Genomic DNA, 20,532 nt, shown 5'->3' with positions numbered 1-20,532 from the left:
GTCTAACGTCTAGAACGCGCTGACGTGAGACATCTACTTTAGCCAATCAGAACACTCAGGCACATTCACATCCACGCTGTTTATAAAAAATAAAAGCCTTTGAATATTTTTCCAGACACATTTAGTTACTAGATGTTATTCAGATAACGTTTCTATGTTCCTTCTTAATGCCAACTGTGTAAAAATTATCGTTAAAATGCTTATGATAAACTGTTGTTTGTTTATCTTCAAGCTCTGCTTCAGTTTCTTGACTAGTGAGGGAGGAAGCCAACACACACACATTATGAATATCTCGACATGTGAAAGTGTTCCTCCATATGTTTTTATATAAGTTGTTCACAATACTTATCTATGCACAGAATTTGTAATGTCGTCAAGTGTGTCAACATTTAGCTGCAGTTCGCGTTTCTGCCTTTGAATGTCTCGCAAAGCAGCTGCATGAATGCTAAAGCTTTAAATAAAAGTGAAACCATCAAGAAAAGGCTGACCCCTTCTAGGTTTACAAATGCAAACGTTGCTGTTTTCAGGTCTTTTCTGGTTAATGATGTCAGAATTTACCTGTATTTTGGAATGGATGTGTGAATGGTCTTTTCCGGAAAATTTACGGAACGTCTGTGTGAACACCTTTTTTATGAATTTACTGTAAAGTCGTTATGGATATTTTCCATATATTTACCAGTACCACTGTGTGAAAGGTGCAATTAACCCTCTCAAGGCAGGCGTTGCAGATTTGCAACAGTTAAAAGCATAGACTTTGTCTGTTTCTAAAATTTAATTTGAGCCTGAAAGGGTTAAAAACGTCACCAGCATCTAGTCCACATCGACTCTACTATCAAAAATCTAAAGTCGTTCAACCCCTACCAATGACCCTAACCCAAATAGCAAACCCACAATCAATAACAAGACTTTACACTCACCGTGAGAGTCTCCTCCAGCATCTTCAGCTCCTGCTCAAGAACCTGTAGTTCAGGGAACTGGCCTCGGTAATCATCAAGAGAAGATAAAACGCCACTTAGGGCCTCCTCTAGACCATTGTCCACGGACTGTCCTTCCAAACCACCCACAGATCTGCTGTCCACCAAAGAGCCAGACTTCTCTGCCAGCAGATTGTCTGTTTGTGTCTTTGTGTGTTGCGGCTCATGAGAGGAATCAGTTCTACAATCCCCATTGTCCATCTGCTGGGACAAAGCATTGTGGGCAGAGTCTTTATCTCCACAGGTGAGCTCTGAAGCTTTCTCAGCAGCCGTCTCACGAACTACGCTTTCAGCAGGAGAGTGACATTCTGAACAGTTCATTGGCTCAGCAGGACACGATGGCTCATTTGTTGAGGGATCAGGAACAGAGCAGCTCTCCTGAGTGTCTGGTACAACAAAACACAGTTCTGCTCGGTGAGGAACATCCATGGAAATGTCACTATCTAATACCGAAGAGACCGTTGAAGTCACTTCGTCGGATTCCCCAGCCAATCTTTCTGTCAAAACACCATCTGCGCTGATTTCGCTAATATGGCTAAGCGAGCGAGAGTAGCGAGGATGGCCATTGGGCACTTCCGGTTTTGCAGGAGCCTCTGTTGTGACTCTTATGGTGGCTGCTGGTTTCTTTAGATCCTCATCTTCTTCCTCTTCCTCGTCCTCTTCCTTCTGATTGGCAAGGCGGGTGGGAGTAGAGGTGGCTGATTCGCGGGGTGCAAATGAGATTTCGATGGCAGGAGGAGCAGCTTGTACCTCAGGCTGAACCAAGTTTTTGTGAGCGTGACGCATTGCTAAGGAGAGCTGAGGACTGGATGAGTCGTCTGAGGATTCAGAGGAGTTTGACCAGGCTGTCCCGTTCTCCATGTCTTCTTGTCTCCTCAACATGTTCTAGTGAGGACAAAAGAGATTGTGAGGAATACAAGTAATGATTATGATTGTTAAAGAGAAGGCTCTTTCACATGACTTGCACTGATGTTAGTTAAAACTACAAAGACTGTGGACTAAATTGACAAAAAGTACAAATCTGGGGGTGGTAATATTGTTTAAAGTAATTATTTCTATAAGAAGTCTGGTATAAGAGCTATGGCTAAAAATTGCTCAAATAATTCTGCAAATTTCAAAATGCATCGCTATTCTCTCTTAAATTGATTCTGAGCTCAGTTTTTCCAATAGACGGCACTATGCTTTACAAAAAGCCATACTTTGCTAGCATCCAATTTTCCATAAATATACAAACAAAAATAATTATTAATAAAGTAGGAAAGGTTTAAGTGAAATGAAAGAGGGTTTATAGTTAGCTGTTTATATTAATCTGGTGACATACAAGGCAAAGTACAAAAACACACTTTCTTGTAAGCATTTGAGAGTATTAATAAAAACTAGCCTACAGCCCCATTTTAAGCACAGTAAGTGCATTGATTCAAAGACTATTGAATATGACACTATAATATAGACTGATTCTTCTCTGGTGTAGGAGCTCCGATCAAATGTCAGTTTCTGCAGGCTTTGTGTGATTAAAATGTTTAGAAATGAAACTAAAGCGACAGTTGTTGTTTAAAAAGCCTATATTTTGGGTTTTTGAAAATGACCTTCCATGCAATGTTTAACACAGCTTTAAGTGAAGTGAAATATCCAGCTTAGGCTTAAATCTGAAAGTGCGGCATGTTTAAAACTATTGATTCATCTATAAAGAGTCGACTTAGTGGTTTGAATGAATCGCTGCTTTAACGGGTTTTTAGTCATGTCAGCGTGACATTGATACGGAACTCAAACCCCTTTCATTTGTTGCGCACAAAAACCCGGGAAAATTTTAACCCCTGACCCCTCCCACAAACATTGTAAAAAGAAAAAGAGGAAGACAAATACTGTAGCAGTTCCTGGTTGAATCAAGTCACGAAGACGCTGACCTCTAAAGTGTGAGGGAAAGTTGGTGTTATTTTCCCTACCCAAAGATGAGGCTGTGAAGAGTCAGTGGTTCAAGTTTATTTTTGCAAAAATACCTCAGCATTATAGGCCCAGCCTTATGCTATGTTCCTGTCATTTTTCTGATGACGCTTCAGCAATCTACACGCTTACACCGGTTTGTCAGCCATTTGTTAAAGGAAGGATCAGAAAAGACTATTGATGTATGTAACTTTGTCAGAGCTTGACAGGAACACAGATCATAGATCAGTTTCTTCCTCCAGTTCACAAGTGTAAGTAAGTGCATTTAAAATGGTTGCCTCCTTGTTTTCTTTAGCTTGCAGATTATGTATCGAATTCAACTGCTTGTACTGTATCTGGTTAACTCTTTATATTCTCATATTGCGTCTAAAGCCACGTTGAAAACGTGACACGTGCCACTTTGTTTTTTGGATTTAAATACTTTTGTGAGCTCACGATTCACTGCCGTTTTTCATTGCTATGGCCACCATCAGCTGTTCCTACACACGTGCGGCATGAGGCAAAATTGTTCAGCTTTTGCCACTGTGTGGATTAATACTGAATGTGTTTCACTGTTATTACTTATGGTTAAGAATAGAGCAAGATGCTGGTGTTAAACTGCACTGCTTTAATGCAGTCCTGCATTGGGCTCACACAACACTCTGCACTCTGACTACTTCAAAATTGTTGATAAGCCATGGTGGGCATTTCTCTGTTTCACGCTGAACGCAGTCGAGCAATAGCAACAAGCTGGGTCATCGGACCAATCAGCGCAGATAAGCATCGTACTAAGGAGGGGTTTGAAAACAAATGAATGGTTGAACGAATCATATGGGGGTCATTGGGATAATTAGGTAAAAATAAATGCCTATTATAAATGTTTTTTGACCTTGCATGCTTATCAGCCTGTTGCTAAAGACCCCCAAAAACAAAACATGACGTTTTTAAATGCATAATAGGGGCTCTTTAATTTTATTGGTGATTCCTAATATGACAATTAATCGTAAGCTTTGCAAGCACTTTTGAAAAATTATATGTTTCCCTATTTAAACAGAATGCCAGAACATACTGCCCGAGAGATGCTTCAAAGATGGCTGCCAAGTTAAATGACTTGCCTTAAAGGGACTTTGATTAATTCAAGAGAGATTGGCGAGGCATTTTGAAAATCTTCAAATTGATGCAGAATCGATTAATCTAATAATTTTTCAGCACAAAATGCATAGAATACATATTTTTGATATAAAATCCAGTAAACTATTAATTTGAATGACTTTTTATTTATATATTTTCTGAATTTTTAGATTAGTAATTTTGATAATATTGCAGCTTTCCATTTTTTATGTGTACATATAGTTTATTTTTAGTTTTAATTTTAGTTGTAGCTTATTTTTAGGTTTCAAAAATAACGTTGACACAGATTTCTGTCTTTCCTTAATCAAATATGCACTCATTATCAACAAAAAAAAAATAGCTGCCAGAGATGTCACAAAGATCAGTGAACAACCATGCCTTAAAGAGACTTTCTATTTTCATAAACAGTCATGATGCTTGTGTTGAAGCCCTGATGGAGTCATGTAAAAGTCCAATGTTTAATTCACTAATACATGTAGACTATAAACAGACAGCAGAACAGTTTCTAGAGGGCTAAAAGAGTACAGTAGGGTGACAGGAGTGTGTTCTCCGTCACTCAGCATTAGTGTGTATATTTGTTCACAAAGAGTCATTACAGTGGAGAGTGGACTGGCGTCAGGCCCAGCACACAAACACACTCCCCGTTCCCTCTAATTAACTCTCTGCCTCGCCAAGCTAATGCGTACACCCTTCAGAACAACAGCAGCATCAGTGAATGCATTATTGATAGTGGTGGATGCTACGATTGTCACTCACAGCCGGACAGACAATGACTAACATGCACAGGAATCCTATTTGCTCTATTTAATTAAAGACAAGTGACAAAAACTACGAGACATCATCACTACAACAGCTATCATTTTCTAGCTAGAGGACAGAAACTACTAATTAACACCATACAAACCTGCTTTGTCACACATTTCTAGTCAACTACTGGCTATTTCCAACTAGCGCTACAGGTCGAGCGCACTTACATGACTGGTAAGCAGAGCCGAGCCGAGGCGAACAGAAGTGACATCACTATATGAGCAGCTTTGAGTCAGTTTCTCTGTCAGTGTGTCTCTGAACACATCCAGTAAGGACCAGCGCTGTTTGGACATCAGGCTACGTGGAGCTGTCTGCATGCAGTTAGCAGAAGAATATGAGCAAGCTAACACTAAATCTCTTTTCGCCTCAGGTAATCTGACCCAGCAAAGTTATGAGCTAGCCAAACTTCATGTTTTATCGAGCTGGTCTGAAATGCAGACACTGTACGTTACTGTGACCACATGAGATGAAGATGCTTCTGAGAAATGGCTACTATTAAGTCCTCGTGGAGATCCTGATGTGCTAATTTCAATCTTCAGAGGGTCTGGAGAACTGTGAGATCTCCATTAGGACGGGGGAGAGAGAATAGCGGTTTATCGACATTATGGCGGTATGCACTTTGCAGAAATGTTTGGTTTGAATCAATTCAGATTAAATAAATTATGCTCCAATATCCAAGCAAAATAGAGGAATTATGGCAGCTGAGTTAAAGTAGAGTTCAAAGGATTTAAAGAATAGAAAGGTTAAACATGTTTAAATATAGCTTTTTAATATAGCTAAATATAGTAAATACAGCTAAATATAGTTTAAATATGCATGTTAAAATATAAAACTTAAGAAATTGAAAAGTTTAGTTTCTCAGATAAGTTGTTAATCTGCTGACCCTCCGACCATCTAAGATATACACTCACTGGCCACTTTATTAGGTACACCTTACTAGTACCGGGTTGGACCCTGTTGCCTTCAGAACTGCCTTAATCCTTTGTGGCACAGATTCAACAAGGCACTGGAAATATTCAGAGATTCCAGTCCATATTGACATGATAGCATCATGCAGTTGCAGCAGATTTGTCGGCTGCACATCCATGATGTGAATTTCCCTTTCCATCTGAAAAATGTTTTATTGGATTGAGCTCAGGTGACTGTGGAGGCCATTTGAGTACAGTGAACTCATTGCCATATACAAGAAACCAGTCTGAGATGATTGACACGGCTTGTTATCCTGCTGGAAGTAGCCATCAGAAGATGGCTACACTGTGGTCAAAAAGGGATGAACATGGTCAGCAACAATACTCAAGTAGGTTTTGGTTTTGACACAATGCTCAATTGGTACTAATGAGCCTAAAGTGTGCTAAAAAACATCCCCCACACCCTTACACCACCACCACCAGCCTGATCCGTTGATACAAGGCAGGATGGATCCATGCTTTCATGTTGTTGACGCCAAATTCTGACCCTACCATCTGAATGTCACAGCAGAATACTCATCAGACCAGGCAACGATTACCCAGTCTTCTATTGACCAATTTTGGTGAGCCTGTGCAAATTGTAGCTTCAGTGTCCTGTTATTAGCTGTCCGGAGTAGCACTCAGTGTGGTCTTCTGCTGATGTAGCCCATCTGCCTTAAGTTTGGACGTGTTATGTGTTCAGAGATGCTTACATACCTCGGTTGTGCCGAGTAGTAGTTTGAGTTAATGCTCTTTTGACCTCTGGCATCAACAAGGCATTTGTACCCACAGAACTGCCGCTCATTGGATATTTTCCTGTTTTTTGAATCATTCTCTGTAAACCCTAGAGATGATTGTGCAAGAAAATCCCAGTAGATCAGCAGTTTCTGTAATACTCAGACCAGCCCGTCTGGCACCGACAACCATGCCACAGTCAAAGTCACTTAAATCACCTTTCTTCCCCATTCTGATGCTCGGTTTGAACAGCAGCAGATTGTCTTGACCATGTCTACATGCCTTAATGCATTGAGTTGCTGCCATGTAATTGGCAGAACAGAAATTAGAATTAATGTGAAGGTAAGCAGGTGTACCTAATAAAGTGGCCGGTGAGTGAATATGCTATTTTTTTCCCCAGTAAAACATTAAAAAAGATTAACAGCTGAAACTGTGATTCTTGGAGATTCAATAAAAACTGCCATTACTTTCAGGATAAAAATTGAAGCAAACCAAAAGTAATGCCTGTTGCTCCTGCTGAAGCAAAATGATAAATGTCTAAGAAACTGAACACAATTTACAACATTACAATATTACCTTAAATCCACAGCAAACAGCTTATAACAGTCTGAAGCACAACTTGAACAACTCGAAGGTGAGTAATGACATAATTCTGGCCCTCATTTTTTTGAGTAAACTATTCCTTTTAAGGCATTGAGATGAAAAGCTAAATGCAGAGAATGGACCGACTCACATAGAAGGCCTGCTCTCGTAGAGAAGGAGTGTCTGGAGGACTCTGGTTGTAGGTAGAAAATCGTTTGTTGACAGTAGGAGCTTTGTTCACGGTGCTGGCTGAAGACGACTGATCATCTTTGTCAAATGGACTAGAGAAGACAAGAGATTCATGTTAGCAGTGCGTTCAGTGAAATCAAATAAAATGATCATTTAATTTAAAGTATAAATCTAATAATATTAAATTAAATCAAATCAGTTGTCAAATTGAATAATTTTAGCACTTTCTTAAAATGCTTTGTGATTGTGGAAGGTTGAACTTACTTCCAGGTGACCTCTAGACTGAGTTTGATGGTGCCCAGGTCATTAATATCCACAGCTACTGTTTGTGGCAGTGCAGCAAACAAGTCCTTCGTCTCACACGAGACACTTCCCACCACCACATGATTGGCCAGACTCTTTAGCTCCGTCACCTTGACAAACACATATGAGAAGTTCATTTACGAAGGACACTTCACCATCAGTTTAATGACCACCACAAACATCTCAAGCTCATGATAATATTAGTACACACAACAGCTTTGAGATCACATTTAATATAATGTTCCTTCTAACCCCCCTGAAAGGCTACTCTACACTGCTTGGTCAACTGGCTGAGTGGTCTGCTGCAGAAGTGGATTGAAACTACTTATTTAACTAATGTACTTAAGTAGATTTTTTAAGTAGCCGGCAGCTTGCTCTTAGCAACTCTTGCATGGTCACCCACTGAAGCTAGGCCTGTGCCTGGTCATTACCTGGAGGGGAGACCACATGGGAAAGCTAGGTTGCTGCCGGAAATGGTGTTAGTGAGACCAGCAGGGGGCGCTCATCCTGCGGTCTGTGTGGGACCGAACACTCCAGTATAGTGAAGGGGACTCTATACTGCTCAGAGAGTGGTGTCTTTCGGATGAGACGTTAAACCGGATGTCCAAAGAAAAAGAGTAGGCCTCTGTTCATCATAGCCTTATAACCATCCTCATATCATAATTGGCTTCATCACTCTGTCTCCTCTCCACTATTTAGCTGATTGTGGTGTGAGGTCTGGCACAATATGGCTGCTGTTGTGTCATCCAGGTGAATGCTGCACACTGGTGGTGGATGAGGACAATCCCCCCATGTGTAAAGCGCTTTGAGTGTCCAGAAAAGCACTACATAAACATAAAGAATTATTCATTAATTATTATGATGAAGTATCTTAAGTATCTTAGTATTATTAAGTAGTAATAATACGTTATTGGAGCATTTTTATTTTAGTATTTTACTAAACAAAATATTGTACTTTTCTTCTAAAAAAAAAAAGCTGAGTAAAAGGTTATTCTAAAAAGGAAGATATCATCGTAAAAAAGATATTGGTGTTAGATTCATGATCAGTTGAATTGGTTCACAAATTATGTGAAATGATCTGATCCAATCACATCTGTTCTCAATGATTCAGAGCGAGTCTCCAGCTGACAACTAATGATTCAAATGATTCAAACAGTGTCGCTGCATTCCAAACAAGATGTATTGCCCTTCAAGTGAAAAAAACATGGCCCTCATATTTAAGTATCTTTCCAAACCGAAGTGTTAAAAAACTAGCCACTTCGAAGAGCCCTTTAGAATGAAGGAGTTTGAAAAATATAACTGATGGAAACTCCCACTTCTCTCAATTCGGAACAGCTCATCCCTATGCTCTAATCCCATCAGAGGGACCCTTGGAAGGGATTAGGTCTCCAAGAATGAGCCTTTCAGATTGTAATCCACCCTAAACCTAAAGATTGTAATCCACCTCTCAAAAAGTTAAAACTACCATGCCCAGTGGCAGTGGAAATGCAAGCCTGATAAAGGTGACCTGTTCCGACCCAAGCCGTACTGTACCACTCAGTGGAAACAGGCTATTAGGCTCTTTCTGGTGAGAAAACAACTCACTGATTCAAAGGATCCATTTAGAATGAGTCTGTAGAAAACAACTCACTGATTCAAATGATTCAGAGGAAAGTCTGGTTTATACTTGTGTGTTGAGTGATCGGTCTGACCCACGATGCATGTTTGTGTTGGTCTGCAATAACGCAAGCTGGCAGTAAGGTTTTTATGTTCCACTGTGTCGAGTTTCTTTGCTGGTGTTTTGTTTTTTCTGAATGCTACCTTAATGTAGAAGTAGCTCAAACTGGCTCATATTGAGGCAGGAACTGGCGGACGTGCAACAGCTTTAATTAGAAGGTAAACACAAAACAAAAGTTTCAATCTGTATCTCCTTCACGGCACTCGACACTTGTAAACAGTCGCTCCAACAGGTTCGCACGACTCTCGTCCCACCCACACTCATTTGCGCTCACAAGCCAACCAATCAGAGCTTGCGCTACACGTCGTTGCGACATGCTGCACTGGAGCATATGCGTACACTTGATGCAGAATCATAAATCAGCCTTAAGAGTCATGATTTACTGAATTTACAAATGGATTGAACTGGGTTAAGTTTTATTTAAAAATGAAATACAATATTAAACTTACGTAAATGAATGATCATGGTGCTGTAGCACACAACAGCCATAATTTACAAACATAACAGTTTCTTAGTAAATAAGAATCCTGCAAAAACAAACAACAATAATGATAAAAGATCTCTCAATTTATTCAGACAAATATTCTACAACTCATCGTAGAACCACTTTTAAAAATTTCCCTTAAAATATTTTAAGTTTTAATCATTTATAAATGTCTAATAAAAATGTTAATTTTTTAATATGTTTGAATAATCAAAACATTCTTGCAAAAGCCACTTACTTGAGTGATACAACCAGGTCATGTATCTTCTTTCATAATCCTAGTTATTTCGTTCATTTTCATTTTTAAAGAAGATGATGCAGTATATTACTCTCAGCTGAGCTAAAAATGATTGTGTCTGAAAACAATACATGTACTAACATGTATTTCCACATTATGTCATTTCAAGTGAACGGTTAGTGTTGTAGTAATCAATCGTTTGCTTGGTTATCAGTCTCTATTTTGTTATAAATCACTAAACCACTATGCCTGCCTCAGAAGTCCATCCAAAATCCGTTTTGTACAGTGCCTGTATCCACAAACTCTGCAAAGTCATTGCTTAATAGGGCAGCGAGGAAGCAAGTCAGCTGCCTATGCTTTTGGACACAGACATGGTTATGCAAAGGGTCATTTTTGATTACACGCTCTTCAAATAATGCTGTAAATAAGTCATGGAGTCACATGGCGCTACAAATCAATCGCAACATCCCATTTTACATTGGTCAAGCCCATCTGAAACATTTTGCCAGACATCAGCTGCATTCTCTTCGTTCTTCCCCTGGAGTCTCTCTGTTTTAATATCTCTGTCTTGTGTAAACTTCCTTTTCTCTATCCTGTGCTGTCTTCCCTCCTCTCTGTCCCTGTTCCCATCCCCTCATCTGTAGTGATGTGTCATGGAACCATTGGGAGAGAAAAACAAGTCAAAGTCCAGCTGCTGTGCTGTTATGTGCATTAATGTCTCACAGATTGATGGGACCGTGATGTGAATGTCAACGTGACAGGAAGGAGAGACAAGAGATTGATAGTATGTGTGACTCAGTGTGAAAAAAAGGGAAAGAGAGAAAAAAAACAGACAGTTTTGGTGTGAAAGTAACTGTATATTCAGATTAAAACTACCTTTATGGACAGGAACTCTGTGATGAGCGGGAGGAAGACCATCTCCTCACTGTCCCACACTTGCTTGCCATTGATTTCAATCCGACCCCGCAGCTTCCATCTCTGACGACCGTACTTCATAAAGATCTATGGAGGTATTTAGATGAAAAATACATTACAATTGTATTTTAATAAGTACAGTATTATTAATACAATTTAATAAGAACAGAGTGCTTCCCACACATAGATTTTACTTGGGCGGGCCACCTAAGTATATTTCATTCATTCATTTTCTTTTCGGCTTAGTCCCTTTATTGACCTGGGGTAACAATAGCGGAATGAACCACCAACTTTTCCAGCATATGTTTTACGCAGCGCATGCCCTTCCACCTGCGACCCATCACTGAGAAACATCAATACAGACTCATTTACAAGCTCATTTATTCAGCTTTTGTTTTCGCTTTCTAAAGTCATCGTTAATTATGTGTGTTTTTGCTTTACATTTTTATTTTAAGCCTGATTTACTTTCACTTGGTTTCGCAGTTGATAGTGCGCAAGAGCGAGAGAAACATTAAACAATTCATTCTTTGATCTAACTGTCTCGGATAAACGTATCTATAAATGCAGAGAGGACGAAATTACTTTTAAACTGGTTGCAAAATATCTGTACACCATTATAAATGGTCTGTTTTTATTTCTTTGTGTCATTTATTTCTCATTTGCTGTATATTTTTCTAATTTGATGATATTGATAAATTACATATTTCATAGATATCTAACATGCTTTGGCAATACTGTACAAAATATCAGCAGCAGATTTGACCTGGCTGCACCTGAACAGAATAAAAGTAAAACAATTAGTAAATTTCTTTCTTTAATAACTTCAACCCATTGAAAAGAAAAAGTGTAAAAACCATGTCATAATGTAAAAAAATATTGTTAAAAAACATTTTTTTGTCACATAGTTAACCATGTGCTGTGGATAAAAGGTGTGTTTCAATCTGGCTACCACCACAAGTATATTTCAAGCCTGTGTAAGTACTGAAGCAACAACATTATTATTATTATTATTAATATAATCATTATTTTTGTTGTTGATTAGGAAAGTTATCAAAACTTACACTGCTGGCAACCATATTTTATAAAGATCTTTGTAGGTATTAAAAGTAATTACCTATTAAATAAACATTTAGCTAAATTATTTGCTTATTATACAAGTAATAACATTAATAATTACAATAATTTATCTTTATATGTAGTTTTAGAACATACATAATTATTTAGAAATTTCAATTATATGAATAACTGAGATTTTACTGGAATATGAAACTACATAAAATAGATAATATTCCTGAAAAATATATCCTTTAAATAATTATTTTAACACAACAACCAGCTTGTTTTTACAGAATAAAGCTTATATTCTCTCTTACATTCTCTTTCTGCCATCATATTGTTTTTTCTCTTGTATCAAGAAACAAAATGTCAAGCTTTTAAATAACTTTAAACAGATTATTCATTCAAGTGGGTAGAGAAGGAGGCAGGAAATCTTTTGTGTCTGTTTCCACAGTGAAGGCAATGAAGAATGAGTGAGAATAACAGATGGGCCGAATAAAAAAACAAGTCACTGCCACCCACACTCTTATCCATTTCTAGATCTTTTCGAGTCCATTTCTTTTTCTTTTCACACCACCTCCCTCCTGTCACATCTCTTAGGGCTCTTGCTGAGCAGACTGTGCTGACTCACTGCATTGATTGGCCTGTCAATCACTCTGAAGCTCTTGCATGCTAAACAGGTGGAGGAGGAGCCAACACTTTAACATTCACCCCACTTTAATTATCCTCTGCCTCCCTAAATCTGTTCTTGTCTGTGCAGAACAGATGCTGAGATCTGTCTCTTTCATAAACAGACGCTTTCACCCCAAGCTCACTATCGTTATCTGTCATATCTGCCACTGACCAAACTACAAAGCAGATCACTGATGGTGCCAATGCAGCTTTACGAGGACATGATGGATGTAAAGAGGAAAGTCAACATGAAAGACTTACAATCCATTTTACTCAAGTGATGTGACTAGATTTTATGCCTTAGGGATTCCATACAGAAATCAAGTGAATGCAAGTCAACTTTAGAGCTAACTAATATGCAATATTTTGAATCATGCAATATTTATTTAAGGTCCTACCAACTGGGAACTAACAGGGATGTGACAAGGCTGAATGTCAAGTTCACTCTCAAGATCTTAGATCTTCATTAGAGTAACAGGCGTTTTGAGGAAATATTCTAGAAGTATGTGTTCATTAGGTTTGTATGCCGGCTATAAAGATAGAGAAGCTGAAGCTCACCTCATACTGATCTCCAGCACATAGACGTGCAAAACCCGCCAAGCCTGAAACAAAGACATCATTATTTAAACGCTCACAAAATCAACAATCGAATAAAAATCAATTCATATCAAAGATGTGAGAAGTATGGATAGAAATATTGGAAATTTCCTTGATCCTTCGACATAAAAAGTTTTTGCACTTTTAAAACAAGTTTCATAGCTTAAAGGGCACCTATGATGAAAATGAACTAGTGTAAGCTGTTTAGACAGAACTGTGTGTAGGTATAGTGTGTCCACAGTCATATTGAAGTGTTAATAATTCTCTTATTTTAAATTTCCTGATGTAAAAATAGAATCCAAATCCTTTCCTTGAGGCCCACGTAACGTAGGAACCAACTGGGATTAAAAGATCTGTTCAGCTCTCTGTGATCATCTGCACCTCAAGAATGACTTTTACAAGTTGAAAACGTTTTTAAAACAAATGTTTGTAATAAAGACCGTAAAATCACTTCGTAATTCTTCATCACAGCCGCATAGTGTCAGTACAATTATAAAAGAAGACGCTTCAATCCTGGTTTGTGGACGTTAAATCAGGTTTATTTTGTACATTAATATAACGGATATCCATAAAGCAGTGTATATTAACATGTATACAGTCACATTTGCCATGCAAAAACAGTGAAAAGTCAAACGTGTGTGTGTGTGCGTGTGTGACTTCCACAAACTTTGTGATGAACCTGTGTGTACAAATATATCAAATAAGTTGCAAAGTTCTTATTGTAGTATGTGAGATCTGCTTCATTCTTGTTTGTCATTGTGCTGTTTATCTATGTCAAGCTACATGCACTGACACACAAGTGGAAACGGTGGGCAGGGAGAACCAGCTCATTTGCTTTAACAGCACAGGCAACACACACAGCTAAAATGTCCTAACAGCTCAAATTTTCCAGATTTAAAAAGCTATAATAAATAATCTGATGGGTGTTTTGAGCTGAAACTTTACAGACACGTTCTGGAGACACAAAAGACTTCTCTTAAATATTGAAAAAGGGGTAAAATAGATGCCCTTTAAAACATTTGGTTTCTGACATACTCCACATGATTGAGTCTGATGACATTTTTAACATTATAAGTGAATCTCAAGTAGCATATTAAATTTAAGCTATAAGGAGCAACGAAAGGGGCTTTGCACCTGGGCCATTCAGTGGCCTTAGGTAAACAGTGACAGCTTGGGAATATTCCTATGGATAAATGTATATGAATATGTGGATTACTATCTAAACTTTTTATGTGAGCTAAATTTAGTAGGATGCGCTATGAATATACGAGTTATAAAAACTTTGTTTCGAGGCATTATATACTTTAATGCTCATGCACCCCAGAACAAATATTGTACATGAACATCAGCCAACATTTAACACCTCATGACTAAATAACAGGCGCTAATCAGAGTGTGCAAACAAAACTGCCAGGGGGTCGGTTTGAAGTACCGCATCAAAAATTGGCTGACCAATGAGACTGGCACTTTTGTTCATATGTCTTTAACTGCTGAAGTTACAGTAAAACAACTTGGTGTCATCCAAGCACAAAATAAACTAGCTGACCACACAGGAATTGCAGATCCTTAAGTTCATTTAATGGCTTGAAACTTTTTCCAGCAAACTTTTGACCAGGTGTTTGCATGCTGTATTGAAGGAGGTTAAACAGAGGAGGAAAATCTTATTCGATGAATACACAAGCAAAAAAAAAAAAAAAAAAAAAAAAAAGGAGGGAGAGGACTTTAGTGCTACAAACGAGTGTCAAAATAGAAAAATTGTGCAGTACCACCTTCTGTACAGGATAGAACTGCATGATTAATCGAAAAAAGATTGCGATCTCGATTCGACGACGATCTTATTTCAGCTGTTCTACGATTCTGCCAATCATATTTTCAGGGTCAGGAGAGAAGCAAAGGCGGCCGCACAAGTCTTCACGTTGTTTTACATAGATTGCTCAGCAACGTGGACACTGCCAAATAGTGTTAAAAGTGTCACATGCTGTATTTATAAGGTAGAATTCACCCAAAAACGTCATTTCTATCTTCATGTAATGATGTATTTGCAGCCGCGAAATCACATGTGACGTGAGCTGATTGTGAGTTGTATCTATATGTATCTATGTATTGAGAGGGCGGGTACGCGCCTGTGACTGAAGTCTACTTTAGTGAACAGAACCTGCATAGGCTGTGAATAACAGGTAATAGAGTTATAAATAACATTCAGTTTGTTGCACAGAGCGATTGTTTGGGAGTCTCACATGAAGTATAAACCGCACTTAGCAGTGAAAATTAAACCGAAAGTGTGCATTTAAATAATCATATCGCATTATAGAGTTATGATTATGACAAGCATTTGATATTTTTTTCTTTCATAGCGAACACAGAGTGTTGTGCATGAAAAAAAAAGCTAAACAGTGTCAGTATAACTACTCTAGCCTATATTTTGTTGAATAAAATGCAAGAGGGAATCTGATAATGACAAATGTCTGATTTTACCAGTAGAAAAAAATAGTCTAATAATGTTGTCAATGACAGATTGCAAGCATATGTCTCAAACACAATAATTGTAATTAAGTCTATTCAAAATTAAGCATTTTAACCTATAGTAGACCACATATAATATTATAGTTGTTTTAACATTTGTTGGAGAAATAACAATGATAAGAGCCTACTCATTAACCTTTATTTTACATCTACAGAATCATGAGAAAATCGTGATCTTTATTTTGAGAAAAGGAATCGCGATTCTTATTTTAGCCAGAATCGAGTACTTCTGTTTGTCATTAAGCGCCCTTTTAATGAGTTTGCACATTCACTTTGCTCACCGCCAGTTAAATAATCAAATGTCAAAAAAAAAGTCTCAAAAATGCTGTGATAAACATCGTACAAGTCTTTAGTATGCTTTAACACCTCATTGGCAAAGTGCCGCCTTCTGGTAACAGGAAATTACATGTTTTACACTACAATGTTCCACGGGCAACGTTAAATGTTGCTAGTTTGATGCATAATGGCATATTTTATGTTCCCAGTCAAACATTACAGTGTAAAACATGTCATTTCAAGTTAGCAGACGTGCAAGACGTGTAAAATTGTGTAAGTTGCTATGGAGTCACACAACTTTAAAAATCAGGTGTAAATTTTTCCCCATCTATTGTATGTGCAAATGTTTGAGCTTTCTAACATGAATTCTATGATGCAAGATAAAACAGAGCAATTTTAAGAGGTCCTCACATCATCTGTGCTCAGACACTAATAATAAAATATTCATGTCATGACCCCTATAAAATCCTCTTGGAGTGGACCATTATGACCCTGGTGGTGAATGCAGAAACTGACTTACCCTTCATTTTGATATGGAATTCCCCCAGCTGGTTCTCCAGCTCACTCTCTAGCATGCACATATTCTGCAGGGACAGAGACAGTGAGTGAGTAAATACACAGAGGATTACAGACTACGTGGCAGGAACAACAGAAATATGCATCTGATGTAGCTCACAACAATACAGTAAACACTGCCTTTTTATCACAAACTACCGATTCCCTTAAAATTCATTTAAAAAGAATACATTGAAAACGATATTACGCAGTACATGGTAAATACAGCGTAGTATTCAGTAAATAGTTTCAGTCAGAAAGATTGTGGACAATCATGGGCATTTCTCTTCCAACAGTTTAACGCTTGTGTCTTGCAGCAACCATTATGCTAATGAAAAGCACTTGACTGGGAAAGGCTGTCCACTCATAATCAGATTGCCTCCCTGCATTATTTCCATGAGCATATCGAATGAGTCTAGTTCTGCCCTGTATCCATCTGTCTGAATGCAAAAAAAAAACAAAAAAAACCTGTAGCCCAAGCCATAATCAGTAGAGTGTAAGTCTCAACTTCCTGACAGTGTCATAAAACTAATCACATTTTCAGGGTCCTATTTTTACCAGAACCATAAATTACAACTCTGCATCCATATTACTCTCTTGATCTTTATCTTACCATGGAAGTCAGAATACAGGTTTTAAATAAAAATAATCCCTAAACTCAGTAAAATGTAACTTTTTTTAGAGTGGGTTTTGTATAAAAACAGAAAGAGGATTTAGTTTGGAAAACATAACTGAAATTATTGGCCCGTTTCCACTGACTGGTAGTTCGGTACGATACAGGTCACCTTTATCAGGCTTTCATTTCCACTGCCAATGTTGCCTTTTTGGTGGGCGTCGTGTACGACAGAAAGTTTTAGTCAATGTCATTCTCGCTCGAGGAAATTTCGCTCAAAGCAAAGCTGTACAGGTCGTTCACATATCATATGAGAAGAATTTCTCACCAAACAGATGCTTTATACACATAAATACTTGTGTATAAATTGTCATTACTAACCTTTCTATTAACATAATTTAATTATAACTGCAGATCAATGATAAGGTGAAATAGCCTACTGTAACGTCTGCGATTATATCAAATAAATAATTAAATGCAACATATATGAACACATACAGACCCTTACAGTCTGTGTGTTCTGTAATTGGTAACATACCAAACCTACACACAGCATACATTTCGTCCTTATTTGGGTTCAAAAACAACACGTAACATATAGCCCACAGTCAGAGCAAACCTCTCATCTGTGTCTTTCATCTTCACCAGCACATGTAAGCTCTGTTAGAAAGTAAATCCTTCATTCCCAGTTCATAATTGTCCAAAAGGAGATGATAAACATGGCAGTTTGTTCATGTTTTAGGTTGCTGAAAGAATCATTTGCTGTTTTGTTTTTTTCTGGCTTTTCCTTTGTTTTTTCATGCTTCACTCTCATGTTTGTCGATTCCTTAAAGAATCGGATGTCAGAAGCACTTCAATAATAACACACACGTTATTATGATCAGCTCAAAAAGTTAGTTATTTCAAATATAGATGCGCAGCAACCTCTCTGGAGAAAGTGAAACCACTCGCACTTTTAGACAGCCTCGTAAAACAAAAGCAGGAGAGGGCAGATTTTGTTCTTCTTGGCTTTGTGGCTGTTCATCAAGACAACGACAAGGTTTGTTCGAGCTCAGGTTGACCATGTATTGTTATTATATTTATATAGTATTACGGTGTAATGTCTCAGCTGTGTTGAAATGAATGTCAGTTTCTTTGTTTTTATTCTACTGCTTTTGTATGCACGAGTGATGTTTCTCTGTAAACCAATAGCGTTCAGCTGCGCGTCTAACTCCGCCTTTTGGTAGCCTTTTGTCGTGCTAAGTTCCCTTTGCAAAGGGTACCCAAAAAGTGGTATGGTACGGTTTGCTTTTGGTATCTTTTGACAGTGGATATGGCCATAAAAGCATACCAAACCATACCGTACCACTCAGTGGAAACAGGCCATTATTTAATATCTAAATAGATTCAGTTCTCAAACAAAGAAATACAGTTTTTATTTCATAAGTGAATTCAGTTCACTGATTAATGTTCATTAACGCCAAACTAAAGTGAATTTTGATTCAGTTTAATATCTTTAGTTGCAGTTCTAAAAATAATTCAGTTCAGTAAAAGTAAACTGAATTGAATTTTAGTTCTGAATTGAATTCAGGTCATCATTAACATCAATTGTAGGTGAATTTTGGTTCTGAAGTGGCTTAAGTTTACTATCTTTAGTTGCAGTTCTGAAGTGAATTCAGTTTAGTAGAAATAATCTGAATTAAATTTCAGTTCTAAAGTGAATTCAGTTCAATAACACAAAATGAAGGGTGAAATTCAGTTCTGAAGTAACTCTCTAGCTCTGGTTCTAAAGTAGATTCAGTCTATAAGGTGAAATGATTCTTTTTGTTCTAAATTTACTAATCCTTATGATTCCTTTTAAACACTCTGTACACCGTTAATCTTGTCTTTGTTCTTGTGTGTACTAAGACAGAGCCCTTAAATCGTTTCCCTCTTTCTCAAATACTGTAACATACTCAAACACTCTTACCTCTGTGTATTCTTTAAAGCTCTTGTTAGCTTCTGACAGGCTTTCTCGAGCCTCTCTGCTGCCGGGAGAAGCAGTATAAGCCTTCACCATCTTATCGGCTCCATCTCTCAGTCTGCGCTGCATACAGTAGGCCTCATACAGCTCATCAATCTGCGTACACACACATACACGTAAACACAGTGTTCATTACAATCAATGAAATATGTTAATTATGTGCAATACATAAATGTCTTCAATTGCAATTCCAGCTGAAAAATCCATCTTGAGGCGCATACTAAAAGATGGTATATAGTTTCTAGCAGGTTATAAAATGGAAATCAATTCTTATTATCTTCTACATATTTTATCTTAATAAAAGAATGTATTTAGTTTTAAGGATGTTAACAAATAGAACACTAGCAATGTATATCAGCTACCATCTTCCAAAACAAAGCTACTACATATGCTAGGTTTATACGTTCATGTGTATAGCGCTTCTAATTCTTGTTTCAAAGCAGCTTTACAAAAGATGCACATTACTGCAGTAATCCGAAAAGTAAAGGCTTTTAGTTAGCATAACTTTATTAGTTACTAATAACTTTAACTAAATAACTAGTAACTAATAGCTTTTAACAGTTAAAGTTATTATACAGTTAAATTCAAAATTATAAGATTAGATTAGATTATTAGAACCTTTTTTTAATATACTTCCAAAATAATGTTTAACAGGAATTTTTCACAGTATTTCCAACAATATTGTTTCTTTTGGAAAAGGCTAGAATAAAAAGTTTTATTATTATTATTATTATTATTATTATATATATATATATATATATATATATATATATATATATATATATATATATATATATATATATATATATATATATATATATATTTTTTTTTTTTTTTTTTTTTTTTTAAGTGAATATTATTAGCCCCCTTAAACAAGACTTTTTTTTCTGATTGTCTACAGACAAACAATCATTATACAATGACTTGCCTAATTACCCTACTTAAGCCTTTAAATGTCACTTTAAGCTGAATATTAGTATCCTGAAAAAATGTCTGGTAAAATATTATGAAGTGTCATCATGGCAAAGATAAAAGAAATCAGTTATTAGAGATGAGTTATTAAAACTATTATGTTCAGAAATGCATTGTTGAAGATTTTTATTCCCTTTAACAGTAATTGGGGCTAATATAATTCTAATTCTGTTAATAATAATAATAATAATAATTCTTATTTCAACTGTATATAAACATAGTTAACCTGTAGTTATATAGTACGTAGTTTATTTTCAAATATTTTATGACTAAAGCCGCAGTCGCACTAGATCAGGGGTGCCCAAACCTTTTCTTATGAAGGGC

The 20,532-nt window shown here is 37.1% G+C and overlaps 1 protein-coding gene across 9 annotated transcripts in view; it reads right to left on the bottom strand.

The window, feature by feature from the left end:
• ripor1 (RHO family interacting cell polarization regulator 1) overlaps positions 1–20,532 on the bottom strand; it is a 144,871-nt gene that overhangs the window by 21,641 nt on the left and 102,698 nt on the right. For 5 of the 9 annotated variants that reach the window (XM_073929344.1, XM_005159126.6, XM_073929343.1 and 2 more), the window contains 7 exons: positions 19,183–19,332; positions 16,587–16,650; positions 13,229–13,272; positions 10,904–11,029; positions 7,550–7,698; positions 7,248–7,377; positions 918–1,859 (listed from right to left, as the gene is read on the bottom strand). In XM_073929344.1, coding sequence (XP_073785445.1) covers positions 918–1,859; positions 7,248–7,377; positions 7,550–7,698; positions 10,904–11,029; positions 13,229–13,272; positions 16,587–16,650; positions 19,183–19,332 — 1,605 coding nt within the window. Of the gene's footprint in view, positions 1–917; positions 1,860–4,999; positions 5,144–7,247; positions 7,378–7,549; positions 7,699–10,903; positions 11,030–13,228; positions 13,273–16,586; positions 16,651–19,182; positions 19,333–20,532 lie in introns of all 9 variants that reach the window. The other 4 variants (XM_009293580.5, XM_009293579.5, XM_009293578.4 and 1 more) reach the window with 1 other exon arrangement.

This window comes from Danio rerio, chromosome 18 (genome assembly GCF_049306965.1).
Source record: "Danio rerio strain Tuebingen ecotype United States chromosome 18, GRCz12tu, whole genome shotgun sequence".
Lineage (NCBI taxonomy): Eukaryota > Metazoa > Chordata > Actinopteri > Cypriniformes > Danionidae > Danio > Danio rerio.
Note: the sequence above shows the minus strand (reverse complement) of the source record. Positions and strands in the feature narration are given on the sequence as shown.